The sequence below is a fragment of the Grammomys surdaster genome, unplaced genomic scaffold (genome assembly GCF_004785775.1).
Source record: "Grammomys surdaster isolate TR1022 unplaced genomic scaffold, NIH_TR_1.0 373, whole genome shotgun sequence".
NCBI lineage: Eukaryota > Metazoa > Chordata > Mammalia > Rodentia > Muridae > Grammomys > Grammomys surdaster.
This window is the reverse complement of record NW_021604792.1, coordinates 1,080,862-1,096,503: the sequence shown is the minus strand read 5'-3', so window position 1 is coordinate 1,096,503 and position 15,642 is coordinate 1,080,862. Positions and strand designations below refer to the sequence as shown.

The 15,642-nt window shown below is 42.5% G+C and overlaps 1 protein-coding gene across 2 annotated transcripts in view; it reads left to right on the top strand.

Moving 5' to 3' along the window:
* The window catches only part of Aebp2 (AE binding protein 2), a 34,965-nt gene extending 33,170 nt beyond the window's left edge, over positions 1-1,795 (top strand). For both annotated transcript variants that reach the window (XM_028781028.1, XM_028781027.1), the window contains 2 exons: positions 803-829; positions 1,360-1,795. In XM_028781028.1, the coding sequence (XP_028636861.1) occupies positions 803-829; positions 1,360-1,405 (73 nt within the window). In that variant the 3' untranslated portion in view covers positions 1,406-1,795. The remainder of the gene's footprint in view (positions 1-802; positions 830-1,359) is intronic.
* Positions 1,796-15,642: the final 13,847 nt, after the last annotated feature.

The window sequence follows — 15,642 nt, the reverse complement described above, 5'->3', positions numbered from 1 at the left end:
CTTGTGCGTAGCCCAGGCTGGGCTGGAGCTCCACACCCTCAGTCTCCTGAGCGTTCAGCTTACAGACATTGCACCTCATTACACCTGGCTTGTGTGTTAACGATAGTAAAACAACCAGCCCCAAAGAAACAACTCCCAGGTCTTAACACTCAACTTTGTCTTTGGAGCCTTTCTTCTGGAAGTTGAAACTGAGGAGACTGAAATACTGTGGGATAGTGATAAAGGCTTGATTTCTTCTTGGTGTGAGGTTAGGGTTTAACTTGCTGCATTTTCACCAGAAAATGTTATTCCTCCCCACTTGAGTTCCTTGAGGAATAATTTCTCGATAATATACACGTCAAAATGAAAGTATGACTGTTCTACTAGAAAATGAATACTTCATTTCCAAATGTGACCACAAAGAACATTTATTTGAAATGTAAACATACATTTAAAAATAGTTAAAAGTATATAATAGACGTGGAAGTCTTGATGATAGAAGCAATTATCAGACTACAGGGAATTTTCTTATTAAAAATTACGTAAATTCTTTTATATCTGTATGTTTTAGGCTAATTACTTTTGCTTTCGATATATTTGTTTCCTGAGACAGGTTTTTCTGTGTTGCCCAAGCTGTGCTTGAACTCCCAAGCTGAAGTAATCCCCCTGCCTAAATCTTCAGTAGTTGGGATTGAAGGCACACAGCCATACTTTATGTGATACTCTGTCACCGTCACTATGTTCAACATTTTTAATAATATAAATTTTAATATTTTGAAGTGTTTGATTCAACTGAATAAAGAATTTTTGTTTTTCTTTCTAGAACAATGCCGCAGAAGAGGTTGAAGAGGTAAAACATACATAAATACATAAAAGCAAACAAGCGGGGACACCTGCAGTCTTAGTCACTGACAATGGGCTTAGGGAAAGTTGCACATTAGAGTCAACCCCTTCCTCTTTTATTTTTAAGTCCAGTTTTTAGAGTACTATTTATGCCTAGTGTGGACATCTGTGAATGGAGTAGGTCTTGTGTGGAGTATATTAATATATCCTGTGGTCCACGTGTCATGGCACTGTGGCGCTGTGGGAGACTGCGCAGACACTCTCTGGCAACTCAGTTGAACAGCTTCTGAAAGGCTCTGCATGCTCGCTGCTTAGGCTGCTTTTGTTCTTCCCTGTAGTGATTACAGTAGTTTTATTGGAGAGACAAACAATTGCCCTTAAAAATACCAAAAGCACTGTAAGATAACCATCTTGACAGTGTGTATTGATTTGAAGTCCTAATAGAAAATATTTAGACAGTGGAGATTATCAAGAGATAATTAACCTTTCAGTTATGATAAATAGATGTGATTGGTTGCCATTTGTGTTCTTTTGCAGAACTCTGATAAGAAAAATGTTCAATTTGTATTTAAGCAAACAGTGAACGACATTTGCAATCAACTAAAAATTCGTCTATCGAATTAGGTCTGAGAATTACTGTCAAAGAGTGTTGCCGTATGTCTGATGGCTCCCTTTTCAGGACTAGGGTCTCTCATGGGGCACAGCGTGTTCATATTTACCTACATGACTCTTGTCAATGGTTTTTGAAAAAAACCTCACTTTCAAATTATTTGAATACTCTCCATATTTTCATTTAACCTCTGACTCTTTAATTTTTTTTCCCCCTGAGGAAAGTGTTTTTTGAGATTTTTTTTAATGTTAAAAAATTGTATTTTTTTTTAAAATATCTTCAAACTGAATCTTTTTATGCACCAAAGTTGGTTTTGAAAAGGAAAATAAAATCACTTTCTTGCTTGGCAGGCAAGAAGCCATATGGAATTTTTTTAACTTTTACAGAAATGTGTAACTTGTCAGTACTGTATCAAACAAATATTGCATAGAGATAATAGAGCGTTGCTTGTAAATAATTCAGCAGATTTGTAATATATTTTTCTATTATGAAATGTACTGTAGATGTTTTCTAGAGGCATGAAAGTCAATGTATATATTATGGTAGAAATAATATTGAAGGAAGTTGTAACTCACTAGTGCTGCCGGAGGGATCGCTAACCAAGCACCTTTAATGAGCGATGTCTGCAGACGGAAGGCACTGTGTACTACTGTTAATGTCGAAGAACAAAGCATTGGGCATCCTTCCAGAAAGCCTTGAGGGAGGACCTAGACCCATTCTAGAAGTTTATGGCACTGCCCTCTGACAGTGACTGGAGTAGCTGTTCTTACTGTTGGGAGCTCAGACTGTAAAGTATGTGCTGTGCAGTCAGACTGCAGAAAGCACTCCTCACTCGGAGTTCTCACTCCCCACAGTGACAGGAACACCAGCAGTTTTTACTCTAAAGTTTTTAAAGAATAGACAAATATAAAGTTAATCCTTTGGTTCCAAAATGGGAAAGGTTCCATGGTGCATAGCTCATTTTCTCATTTGCTTAAAAAAGAAAGACCACACGCACACAAGGTCCACAAGAATGGGAGGCTTTAACGGGGGAAAGGTAGACGTGGAGCAGTCATGGAGCCCGAGGGACAAGAGGGAGGAAGCACTGCGGACGAGCACGCCCCGGCCGGCCGGCCAGCTCAGATGCTCTGTAGTAAATGGGAGTCTATTTTCAGAAGAAGAAAAAGCAGTGTGTTTTACTATTTTTTTGTTTTGTTTTGTTTTTTGTTTTTTTTTTTTTTTGCTTAAGCACTTCATCATTTGTTTTATTCTGTATCTTCGAAGTACTCTGCAATCTCCTATGTTCCTTTAAAATTTTGGTTTGTTAAAATATTGCCAAATAGAGTGTTGGAGATATATAGTTTGTACCTGTATTTTTATTTTATTGTCTCATGTTCTTGTAAGTCATTCTTAATTGACCGATGATTGTAGACCTTGCTTGAGTATTTTTTCTAATAAAACAAAGCAAATTACACTTAGCTTCAAATTGTTAACAGTTCAATTTAATTTTAAGATGACATCTGGAAACAAACATCTAACGTTCTCTAGGGAAAGTACATAGGAACAAATAAGTTACTATCAATGTATAGACATTTTTAGATGTCAAAACTATAATGCTGGTTATTGATTAGCCTCTGAGTACCCAGGTATTCATGGTCCCCTTGCTTCTGATTGACTTGGGCTTGACACTTGTTAGCACACCAAAAACAATAGTAAGTAAGCTAGTTTTATAACTTGTGTGTATGCATATCTACACATACATTCAAATATAATTGGAAAGTTAAGTCTGTAACATCTGTTAATGTTTCTTCTCACCCAGCTCTGATCTTCCTGTGCCTGTCTGTATATGGCGTTTATGGTGGAACTGGGTTCTTGATTTTTTTTCCCCAGATCCACGTCTGGTCCAGTACTGGGCAGTGCAGCCCTTAGGCACAGCTTTCATTCACAGTCTGTCGCTTGTCTTCCCCATCCCCCCATATATTCTCCCCCCCCCCCTTGGTGGCCTATTGGAGTGATGAGATATAGGGCCTGAAGCCTGAGGCATTTACTGTCTGCTCAAGACAGAGATGCTTACCCATCTCCTGGGTACCTGGTAGCATTTTTGGACCGGAACACATAGACCACACAGTTTGCACTTAGTATGGCAGTGTTGATATCTGTAGTGAGCACAGGGCTAGATCTCCATGAAGATTGTTTCTTACACTTTCCAGGAAGTGCTGCCACCGGCTCCGAAGCACATGGCATTTGGGTGGAACTTCCATTTCTTAACATTGTCGAGGGTCTACCGTTTTACCATGCCTGTTGTCTTACAGGGATTGAGTGAGAATCTGTAAGTCAGAGTCTGCACTCCTACCACAAGTAACATTTGTTCTACCTAAAAGAATCTTGAAGTAGTAAAGATTGTTAAAAAAAATTCTTTATTTTTTTAGTAAACCTTTTCATACATTAATGTGGTTGCACATTAATTCTGAATTTCAGATGAAAAGAAAATAAAGTGGACAATACTTAAAACCTCAAGTATTTCACATGTGTCTAACTCATTGACCATATAAAACGCTGACTAGAGCCCTGCATTTGGGAGACGAAGCAAGAAGGATTTCCAAGAGTTCAAGGCCCGAATGGGATCCTGAGACAAACCAACCAAAAGGAAAGAAGAAATACTGATAGATTTTTTTCTCTGTGTCACACATTATTAATTAAGTAGGTACCATTGAGGTGGCTCAGCAGTGACGGTGCTTTGCAGAGGCACGGGGCCCCGAGGTCCATGCCTGCAGGCACACGGTCTGAGGAGGAACAGACTCTAGAGTTGTCTTCCCCCACGAGGAAATCTGCAAATAACCTTCAAAAGGTAGAATCTGCCGTAGTTAAAAATATGTATGTTCTGTTGTGTTGAACTGTTTTCTTGATGCATGGCTAACAAGATATGAGATAATTGAATATAAAAATGGGTAAATGTGGCTGAACCAGTGGAAATGGTTTGAGTCACAGCTTTAATTGTTCGATTTTTATACCCCTGTATAAATCCTAAAGGTAAACCATATTTTAGCCTATGTGGATTTCTAGTACAAAGCCTGACACGCTGTGTCTAACAAGGCCTCAGGTTGCAGAGATACATAAACATATGTAGTTTATTTGTAAAGAAAAATTCAGACCATATATTATTTGGAAGTCTTTTTTCTTTTTAAAGCAGAGTGGCACTTTGTGAGGTTTTAATTTAAGATATTTTTCTATTCTATTTCATAAAAGGTTAAAAATTTTGTGTATAAATATTGTTGAAGAATCTTATGACCTGGTGTAGGGCATTTTGCAATTCTAACACTATAGCTTTAATATAAATAACATTTGTAGAGGTTTTCTTTGTAATAAAGGTGAGAATATTTTGTAATTTCTATTACTTCCTTTAGAACCTGAATAACCTTAAAATATAGGCATGAAATGTTGTATTCTGATTTTTATATTGTTAAAATTTAAAAACAGAACTTACCCAGCTTTGTTTCTTTCCCAAGTTAAGTTTGTACAGTGTCACATGGCTCTGTTAATCTGTAAAAAGGGTGTAAGCAGGTTAGAGCAGAGTTTCTCTAGGTCAGTATTATTTCAACTATACCAAATTGCATCTCAAAAACAGCAAGCCGATGAGAAATGTGTTCAATCTCACTGTTGTCCTCGCCGTTGTCTCAGTCTGCCAGGATTATACTCCACACAGGATAATTGATGAAGTGTTTGTCTTGTTAGTCAGGTGCTGTGGGGGACTGCAGGGCAGAGGACCCCGCAGGGCTGAGGTAAGCAGGCGATGATGTCTGCCTTCACATACAGACAGAATAAAGGGACCTGTGCTTGGATATCTAAACATCCTCAGTGCAAAGGATTGTTGATGTTACATTTCATAATCTCCGTTGTAATTATTTTGATTTGTTTAATCTCATTAAAAATAACTTGTTTTTGGTAGAACCCTTTAAGAACAGTGAGACCAATACAATTGCTGTGAATGGCGTTTTCAGTAATCCTGTCCTGAGGACCTGCCTGGCCTGTGGTTTCTCTAGAAGGCTGCAGAGCCTTGCTCTCCTCTGTTCCTCAACGTTTACATTCTTTGGCTGAAGCAACCATGTTTTTAAATTTTGCAATTTTATAATGATTTCTATGTTTCTTGTAAAGAAAATTTTCACAAATTTATATTCTGATGCTTGTGGTTCTTGTGTGTGTAAGACGATTACATTTGGGGTGGGTCTTGAGTCACGGCTTGGGATTTCTATAGTTGGGTTCTTGTGCTTGTGCACCTGGAGAGGAGCCCAGCATCTTAAGCCGTCTTCCAGGGACTTACCCCCAGCCCTGAATCTTCTGTTGGTTGCCAGGTCCAGTGCAGCTAGTTTCACCAAAAACACCATTGGGTGCTGTTCATAAATATGTAAGGTCCTCTGGTGTGGTCTTCCCCAGAGAGCCTCATTGATGACCATTGATACAGGCTTGGTGGATGTCAGCTTCTGTAGACAGACATTAAGTCTCAGCATATGCCTTCTCAGTCTCTTCAGTGGTCTGACTTCTGAACAGAAGGGTATGGTTGGAACACATAAATGAGAAGTAGCTCCACACTGAGTAAGAATGCACAGTGCAGTTGAAAAGCAGACATGTCCTAAGTCAGAAATGCTGAAAACACAAAACACACATGAACTCTTAAAAGCTGAGCAGGCTGGGGGTGGCTCAGTGCCCAAGTGTGCTGCTTTTGTGGACCTGACTTCAGTTCCCAGTGCCTATTACAGGCTGCTCACAGCCACCACCTGTAACTCCAGCCGCACAGGATCCAGTACTCCATGGGCTCGTGTACTTAACCCACACGAACATCGTTTCAATGAGAACTAATCTGTAGCCAGTGTGTCAGCTACAGTTGGAACTGGGAGAATGCTGTCAGGAACCTTGTCTTGAAAACAACAGTCAGTCTACAGAGAAGCCCGTCTCACCATCGTTACATTTTGTGCGTGTACATCAGACATTGCGTTTCCCTCCCTTGGTGCCTTCCCCCCTCCCCCGATTTTGTGACACAGGTCTCATTTCCTTGTCAAATGTGATTTTACATAGTAGTTCTTTAACAACGTAAAAGAACTGTAATTTTTTTTTGAGTTATCAAATGGAGGTTGATAATAGAGAAAGCTTTTCTCTATTATAATAGACTTTTTGCTTTTCCCTTTTAGCTGTTTGTATTTGAAGTCAGTATTGGGAACATTAGAAACCAGCTGAACTCTTGACTTAAGGTTGCTCTTACAGACTTATTAAGTATAGTGGGCATGAGTTGGGTGATCTGTTTGGCCCGTCTCCAGTTTGTGTTGCTGGGCCCCTGTGCATTTGAGGCTAGCTGCTAATATAGCTGTACCCCAAAGTTCTTGCCTTTCTGTGACAGGTATTTCTTATATATATGTATCTCAAGCTGACCTTGAACACCTGAGTGTGCTACCCTGTCCAGTCCCCTGCCTCTGTAACAGCACTCTGCCTTGTCAGGTTTTAGATAGTGATTTTGGATACATTTCCCTACACTTTAACACTGGAGATACTAGGACAACATTTCAATAGTTTAGTCGTGAATTCCTTATCCCAGATGTTGGGAATTGAACTTGGGGCAAGCAACCCACTGAGCTTTATTCACAGGATGACTCCCACCTCTTATTGAGACACCTCATGTATCCTAGGCTAGCCTTTAACTTATTTTGTGTTAGCCTCCAGAGTGCTGGGATAAAAGGTACATTGCCACCTTTCCTGTCTCTAAACTATTTTTGATCTTTACAAGTGTGAGGGTGGGAGTTGACATTCAATGTGCAAATGAGTGTCATGGGATGCAAATGCTATAAAGATGGTCTAAGGGTGAACTTCTGGTGGAGTTTGAGATGCTAAGCTCTTGTGAGCAAAGACAAAGGAGTTAAGAGCCATGCAGGCATTACTAGAAACAGCGTAGCAGTTGGGAAGCCAGGAGGCCAGAGGGAAGAATAGTATCGTACGTGTTAACTTCATACTATTCCCCGACAGAAATGACAAAAGGACAAACTCAGATATCTCTCTCTCTCTCTCTCTCTCCCTCCCTCCCTCCTTCCCTCCCTCTCTCCCTTCCTCCCTCCTTCCCTCTCTCCCTCCCTTCCTATTTTTTTTAAAAGATTTATTTTATATATACAGCTTTCTGTATAGGGCAGAAGAGGGCACCAGATCTCATTACAGATGGTTGTGAGCCACCATGTGGTTGCTGGGATTTGAACTCAGGACCTCTGGAAGAGCAGTCAGTGCTCTTAACCTCTGAGCCATATCTCCAGCCCCCTAAACTCAAAGATTTCTTGGACTGACACTTCATCCTGCTTGAAGTAAGGTGAGTTCATATGACAGGAAGTTATCTTTGAAGACTATGGGGTGTTGGAACAGAAGAAAGTTAAGAGAAAGTGTGGCATTCAAAATTGGCTGAGAAGTTCTCCCTAAGTATACGTAGAGGTGGGAGAAAGCTAGCCTCACTAAGCCTAAGCCAAAAATCACCTTTCTGCCTCCTTTGTAAGTATGGGTAATTTTGTTCAAATTTCTTGAGGGGCTAAGTTTATCAACATGACACTGCCTGAAATAGGGAATGTCATTTGGTATGGAGTGGTTGGCTGTTAGTGGTCATAAGGAAATCTCAAACCTTTAATGAACACTAAATAGCTGAAGATTTAACCTTTAATGAGATCAGGATAAATTAAAACACAGACACAAAGCTTAAGCAAATGCTGTGGCTAGAATTATGAACCAGCCCTTCTCTGTTGTTTGGTAGACTCTGAAGGCTACGTCACACACTGCTTAGGACCATTTCATCCAAACCTTGACCAAAATTAACGTCCTGCTTTGCCGCTGGGGAGCTGCTGCCAGTGTGCCCTCGGGAGGCAAAAGTCTGCACCAGTGTCCACAGTCCGTGGTTTCCTTGGCAGGACCAGGAGAAATAGAGACTGGGATGAAGGTTGTGCTCCCCCTCGGGGCTTCCACCGCTGGCTGCAGGGAGGGAGACACTGTCCAGGTCAGGGCTGGATCCCAGTGCAAAGAGCGAAGACGGGCTGGAGGAGAGAGAGGCCTTCAGGAGTTTGGGCTCCTTAGGATGAAGGCCTTCCCAGATCAGACAACCCTTGCTTGTTCATTACCGCTGTATCCTCCTCCTCCTGGTCCATAAGGACTTCATGAAATGAGCAAGGGAGGTTTTTTTTTTTTTGTTGTTGTTGTTTCTTGGTTTGTTTGTTTGTTTTTTTGAGTCAGGATTTTTCTGTGTAGCCTTGGAAATCCTGGAACTTTGCAGACCAGATTAGCCTGGAACTCAGATCTGCCTGCCTTTGCCTCCAAGGCGCTGGGATTAAAGGCCTGTACCACCACCGCCTGGCTGCAAGGTAGCATTTTTGAATCCATAAAAAGGGGGAGAAAGCTAGACTGATGTGGACAAAACATGTTCAGGTTTACCCATTAATCAGTCTGTCTGTAGATGTGGTTCTGATAGCTGGTGAGGCTATAGCAGGTGATTCTGTAAGATCCATGGTGTCCCAGGTCATCAGGCTTTTTCACAGCCAGATGGACAGTGGGATGTATGAGCAGATATCTTCAAGTTTCCCCCTTTCAGTTAATACTTGTCTGTTGTAAGCGTTACTGGTTGAACTCCGGTAAGCTGCCTGAATGCTTACCCAGAAAGTGGCTGAATCCCAAGAAAGCTATGTCTGCCTGATCTCAAGCAGACATGCTAACCCCCGTTAGCCAGGCATGGTATCCTATGCCTATAACCCCAACATTTGGGAGGTTTAGGCAAGTGACTTGCTCCATGTTCTAAGCCAGCCTTCATTGCAAAATGATTACCCCCAAACAAAAGAATTTTAATGAGTAAGCATATATTTAAGTGTATTGGCACAAGGCTGTGTCAAAAACTGTCTCTATGAGAAAGTATGTAACACAACCCTGTTAAGGAATTTTGCAGCAGACCTTTTGGCTCGGTCAGTAATCCTAGATGCTCTGAGGATGAGACAAGAGGATCTCAAGTTCAAGCCCCCACATGGCAACTTAGACCCCTTGTCACCGAAAGAAAGTAAGGATAGGGCTGGGATGTGACACAGGAGAGACCTTGTGAGCTGTGAGCTCAAGCCCCTATCTTCTTACAAAATGCAGAATATGGATGAGAAGTTAGTGGCTGACAGCAAATGCAAACATCAGAGTTCTAGGCATGCCAAGCAACTGGAGGACGCACACCAGGAATGTGTGCCTATAGAGAGAAGTTAGTGTGTGGATTTTTGGTTGAAGGGGCCCTCTGGAAACAAATTAGTTCCAAACCAGAAAGAGCTTGTCAGAAGTATCAAAAAACATCTAAATAGTGTAATATTGGAATAAAACAAAGGTGATAAACAATTTTCAGAGGACCCAAATTTGTGTCCCCAACACCCACATCATGTAGCTCACGACTGCCTCTTTAGCTCCAGTATATTGATGCACTCAGTCCTGTGTGGACACATGCACACACACATGATTAAATTTGTACATGATTTGCATCAGCTGATAGCACATAAGATGTACAAACTCCATTTCTTTTCAAACAACAACAACAACAACAAAACACAGAGAATACTCACAAGGGACCTGCCTGCTTTTGCTGCACACATGGGATTAAAGGTGTACATACCTCTACCATGCCAGGGTTGACATGTCTGTGCTTTATATCTTTGTAACGAGTCTGATTTTCTTCATATAGGTAGATGCAGACATCTGCAGGTCCTAGGTTGTGCTTTGTGACCTTTCTTCCTGTGTTGTAGCTAAAAGACAGCCCAGACTCCTCCTTCATGAGGTTTTACTACAAGCAGCCATCCGAGTGCAAAGAACTGCGTTTGATTACTGCTCCAGAGTGTCAGGTGTGCGTGTGCCTTCTGGGCAGCACACACAGGCATCCCAGCCAGGCTCAGTTTCCAACGATGCCATAAAGAACATTTGTGATTTTAGCACCAAAGATTCTCAATGCCATTTCCTTATGAGGGCAGAAAAGAAGCCATTGTACACTGCTGTCCAGGTGAACTAAAGCAGTAAAGATGTTTGATGCACAAGAACTCAGGCTTCTAAAGCAGTGGACGAAGACATCCTAACAACTGCGTAGAATTGCTCTTGGTTCTGGGAGCTTGTTTGCTTGCTTGTGAGAGGAAATTTTGCCTTCAGAGGGAATACGGGTGCATACTCACATATAACATGAAAGGAACAGTTCAAAAGAATCACTAACGAGAGGAGGAAAACTTTTTAAACAAGTGGCTCTCAACCTGTGGCCCGAGACTCCTTCATAGAGGTTGCCCAAGACTGTTAGGGAAACAGATCTACATTACAGTTTATAACAGAAGCAAAGTTACAGTTATGAAGTAGCAACAAAAATAGTTTTGTGGTTGGGTTCACAACATAGAGAGCTGTATTAAAGGGTTGCAGCGTTAGGAGGTGGAGAAACCACTTCTCTAATAGTTCTGTGATTCCCTCTACCCCCTCAGCCCGCCACCATATACGGTCCCACCTCCCCAAAGCTTCAACTTCATCCAAACACTTGTACAACAAAAATTAGAAAATCAAGTTTTCAGCACAGGAATTTGGGAGGATGAAAGCAAACCACAGAGGTTTCTGACCTCAGTGAAGAATGGAAGCATTCTTGGCAGCACCTCCTGTCTTTCCTGCGGAGCTGGCTGAGAGCACAGCCCCATCCCCTAACCTCAGTGAAGAATGGAAGCATGCTCTCTGAAGTGACCCCCAGCCCTTCCTGCGGAGCTGGCTGAGAGCATAGCCCCATCCCCAGCTCCCTTTGCAAAGCCAAGGGACATTTGAGTGTTTTGTGATGGGGGTGAATTCAGGATGGAAGGGCAGATGGAACAAGTCCCTTCGGTGCTGTGGGGAAAAAAATGCTTGAAAAAAATGTAGCTATTATGCAGGCAGGGAAGGAGGGAGGGTTTATATTTTGGTTCACATTTGAAGCTACAGTCCGTCATTATGAAGAAGGCAGTGAGGTAGGGTCATGAGGCAGGTGATCGTGTGTCCACTCTGGAAGCACAGAGAGATGCTAGTGCACTCCTCCTACCCCATTGTCTTGCTTTTGTTTTTTGCTTTTAATCTATTAAAGAGATTATTATATATATATGGGCTGGAGAGATAGATCGGTGGTTAAGAGTCCTGACTGGTTTTCCAGAGGACAGGGGTTCAATTCCCAGCACTCATATGGCAGCTAATGACTGAAACTCCGGTTCCAGAGGATCCAGCACCCTCTTCCACATGGTGCACAGACATATCGCAGGTAAAACACTTATACATATAAAATTTTAAAAATTTAAAATATTGTCAGGCAGTGGTGGCATCCCAGCACTCTCTGAGTCTGAGATCAGCCTGGTCCACAGACAATTTCAAGACAGCCATGCCTATACAGAGAAACCCTGACATGAAAAACAAGAAACAAAAAAACGAACAAAAAAATCTAAATTACTTTAAAAGTATTTTTATGTGTTTGTGTGAGTGCTTAGGTGCACACTCCGTTGCTGGAACCTGCAGAGGTCAGTCCTGTGGAGCTGGAGTTACAGGTGGTTGTGAGCCACTACCTGGGTGCTGGGAATCAAGTACTCTGCAAGGCCAGCCAGGGCTCTTAGCTGCCAAGTCTTCCCTCCAGCCCCGAGCTCTCCTTTTCATGCACTCGACCAATGACACGACGTCACTTATATTCTTCACAGCTCTCTGGAAACACTCTCACATTATTATAAGGTCATGTTTCTTAAGCAGTAGCCCCGGTTCCCAGTAAGTCCTTATTTAACGTTTCTTGGTGCTGCCTGCACCTCAGAAGCTTTCAGGCTTCAACCTTCCGGCCTGATTGAAGATCTACCCTCCGTACATCTGCGCACGTGTTTCCCTTGCGTTGCTGACGTGTTCTGTCTCCTCCTTGAATGCTTGGCTTCCCCATTGTTGATTTCTGGCTTGAGTCCTCCTTAGCATGGGAACAAAGCTGCCCGCGTGTTGTTACTGCCCGTGTGTTGTTAATGTCGACCCTGACTGCAGCCAAGGCGAAGGAGCACAGCCATATCCAATGGAAACAGCGAGGATGAGGAAGCCAGCATACGTTTGACGCAGTTCCAGCAAGGCTGAACCGAATGCTGTGATTGCTGTCCTGTCGCCTCTCACTTTAGCGTTCTTGGGCACTTTCTGCATTACGTTTCATTCTATGTCCTTTCCAGAGAATTATGTCTGAGTCTTTTTTTGTATTAAGGAAACTCGTAAACTTACTATGCCTTCTGCTTTTAGGGAAATGACTTTATCTGACCCTGTTTGTAAGTCTTGTGCCCTGGAGATTAAGATAAGCACTAAGCTAGGAATTTCTAAGTGAGATCAGGAGTCCTGGAATCTCCTGGGGGTCTCCACCCCTAAGCAAACTCAAACAGTGTAATTGGAACCAGGTAAACTTAAGAGATCATTGACAAACTTCTACTTGCCAGGAGAACTAACAGATTCAAGGCTTCTTTTTACAATATGCTTAGAAGTCTCTGAAAATGTGGTTTAAAGATAGGAGTCATACAGGGTACACCTCCAGAGGAATAGAACTCAGTAAATAAGATAGATTGACTAAAATAAACTTTTCCTACTTTATAACCTAGATGATGGAGCCATATAGTCAAAGGAGATAGGTATTAGTATTTGCTATTCGTAAAAATACCGGTTCAGATATTTTCTGTTTGTCTGGAGCACTTTAAAACTTCAAATACTGCCAGGCGGTGGTGGCGCACGCCTTTAATCCCAGCACTTGGGAGGCAGAGGCAGACGGATTTCTGAGTTCGAGGCCAGCCTGGTCTACAGAGTGAGTTCCAGGAGAGCCAGGGCTACACAGAGAAACCTTGTCTCGAAAAACCAAAAAAAAAAAAAAAAAAAACTTCAAATACTGCCAGCCTAAAAGCAGGCTGTCATATAATCAACGTGTTCGCTTTGGCAGAGACATCCTTTAGAATTGGTGTTATAGGGTTAATAATGAAAATAACAGCTGTTTTACTTACACTTTCTAATTGTGACTGAACTTGTAACCCCAAACATGGAGTGAAAAAAACAAACGCATGTCCAGAGGCAAAACGGTATAATCTGTATTTCATGGATAATCATTAGTTTGTCTTCACTCTATGAAACCTGTGTAAAATAGAGGCAACCTGATTGCTAGTCAGGCAGAGCTGCAAGATTCCTGACCACTGTGTCTGACTTGGTCCTGCCTCACAGACACCTTATCTCCTCTTGGGCTACCATATCAACAACTGCTGAGGCTGGCCCCCAACAGAAAACACCAACAGTTAAACTGGATCAAATTCCCCAAAAGATAAGATCCCAAGTCACCCCTGACATTTACTTTCTGAGGTTACAGAAGCATAGTAAGATATATAGGGATGTTACTACTTTTTTCTTCCTTTTATTTTTTTTTCCTTTTTTTTTTTTAAAGAATTTTACGGCCGGGCAGTGATGGTGCACGCCTTTAATCCCAGCACTTGGGAGGCAGAGGCAGGTGGATTTCTGAGTTCGAGGCTAGCCTGGTCTACAGAGTGAGTTCCAGGACACCCAGGGCTACACAGAGAAACCCTGTCTCGAAAAACCAAAAAAAAAAAAAAAAAAAAGAATTGTACTTTAGTGGTTAAGAGTGGGCATTGCTCTTACAGAAGACCCTTGTTCAGTTTGCAGCATCAGTGTCTGTCACATGTCAGCATCGCCTGTAACTCCAGCCTGTCTGATGTTTCTGTCCCCAGAAGTCTGGTACTGATATATGTATATATGGGTGCCACACATGATGGTCCCAGTGTGGAGACCAGAAGACAACTCTTGGGAGTGAGTTCTCTCATTCCACCTTCAGGGGATTGAACTCTGGTCATCAGTGTGGTGGCACATGCCTTTAATCTGAGCGCTTGGGATTCAGAGCCAGGCAGATCTCCTTCAGTACAGTCTGGTATACAAAGTGAGTTGGGGGCCAATCAGGGTTACATAAGGACTGCATTCTGACTCAGAAATCAAACAGAAACCATGACATTCTAGATCATAAAGCAATTATAAAATAAAGGTGTGGGCTGGAGAGATGGCTCAGCAGTTAAGGGCACTTGTTGCTCTTGTAGGGGACTGAGATTTGATTCCCAGCATGCACACATCGGCTCTCAACCATCCATGACTCCCGTCCCAGCGGTCTGATGCAGTCTTCTGGCCTCCACAGGCACCAGGCATACGCGGTATACAGACAGAAGCAGGCAGCATTCCCTGGGCAGAGGCATCCTGCATTGTATAAGACTGGAGAAAGTGAGTCGCCTGTTGCCGTGCAAGCATCTGTTACTGCTCTCTGCATATGGACTGTGGATGCCGTTGGCCAGTGGCCTTGAGCTCCTGCTGCTGAGACTTTCCCACCCTGAGGGAGCCTGAATAGGACCTAGAGTCAGGATAAAGCCCCTTTGAAACTCCCTTTTTTGTCTTCTGTCAAAAGCTTTGTTTTATTTTTAACTATTTAACAATTCATTTGTTTGAGACAAAGTTTCACTCTACCACTCATGCTAGCCTGAGACTCACTATGCAAACCAGACTGGCCTCCAACTTATAGTGAGCCTCCTTGCAGTCTCTGGAGTGCTGGGATTACTGTGTCCATTGTGTTGATTTAGGGTCCTTTGCTGAGCCTTGAGCTCACTGATCGGTTGGATGGCTGAACTAGGGATCCACCTGTCTTTGCTCCACCCCACCCCCGGCTTTCTACACAGGTGCTGGGTATCCAAACCCAGGTCCTCATGTTTACACAGCTAATGTGTTACCAATTTAGCCATCTAGTGTGTATATGCATGTATTCCTGTGCACTCCGTTCATGCAGTGCCCACAGAGACCAGAAGTGGAGACTAGATCCCCTAAATCTGGAATTACAGACGCCTGCGAGCCACCAAATATGTACGTATTTTAATCTAGGTTTTGGGGGTTAGACAGATGGCTTAGTAACTAAGAGCATCTGTGATTCTTGCAGAAGACCCAGGTTCAACTCCCACCACCCACTTGGTGGCTCACAGCCGTCTGTGATTCCAGATTTAGGGGATTCTCTGTGGGCACTGCATGCATCCAGTGCACAGGGATACATGCAGGCAACACACCCATATACGTAAAATTGAAATCTAGATTCTGCATATAAGAAAACATGACACCTTCTCTTTCTTCTTCCGTCAGTATTCTCTCTCTCTCTCTCTCTCTCTCTCTCTCTCTCTCTCTCTCTCTCT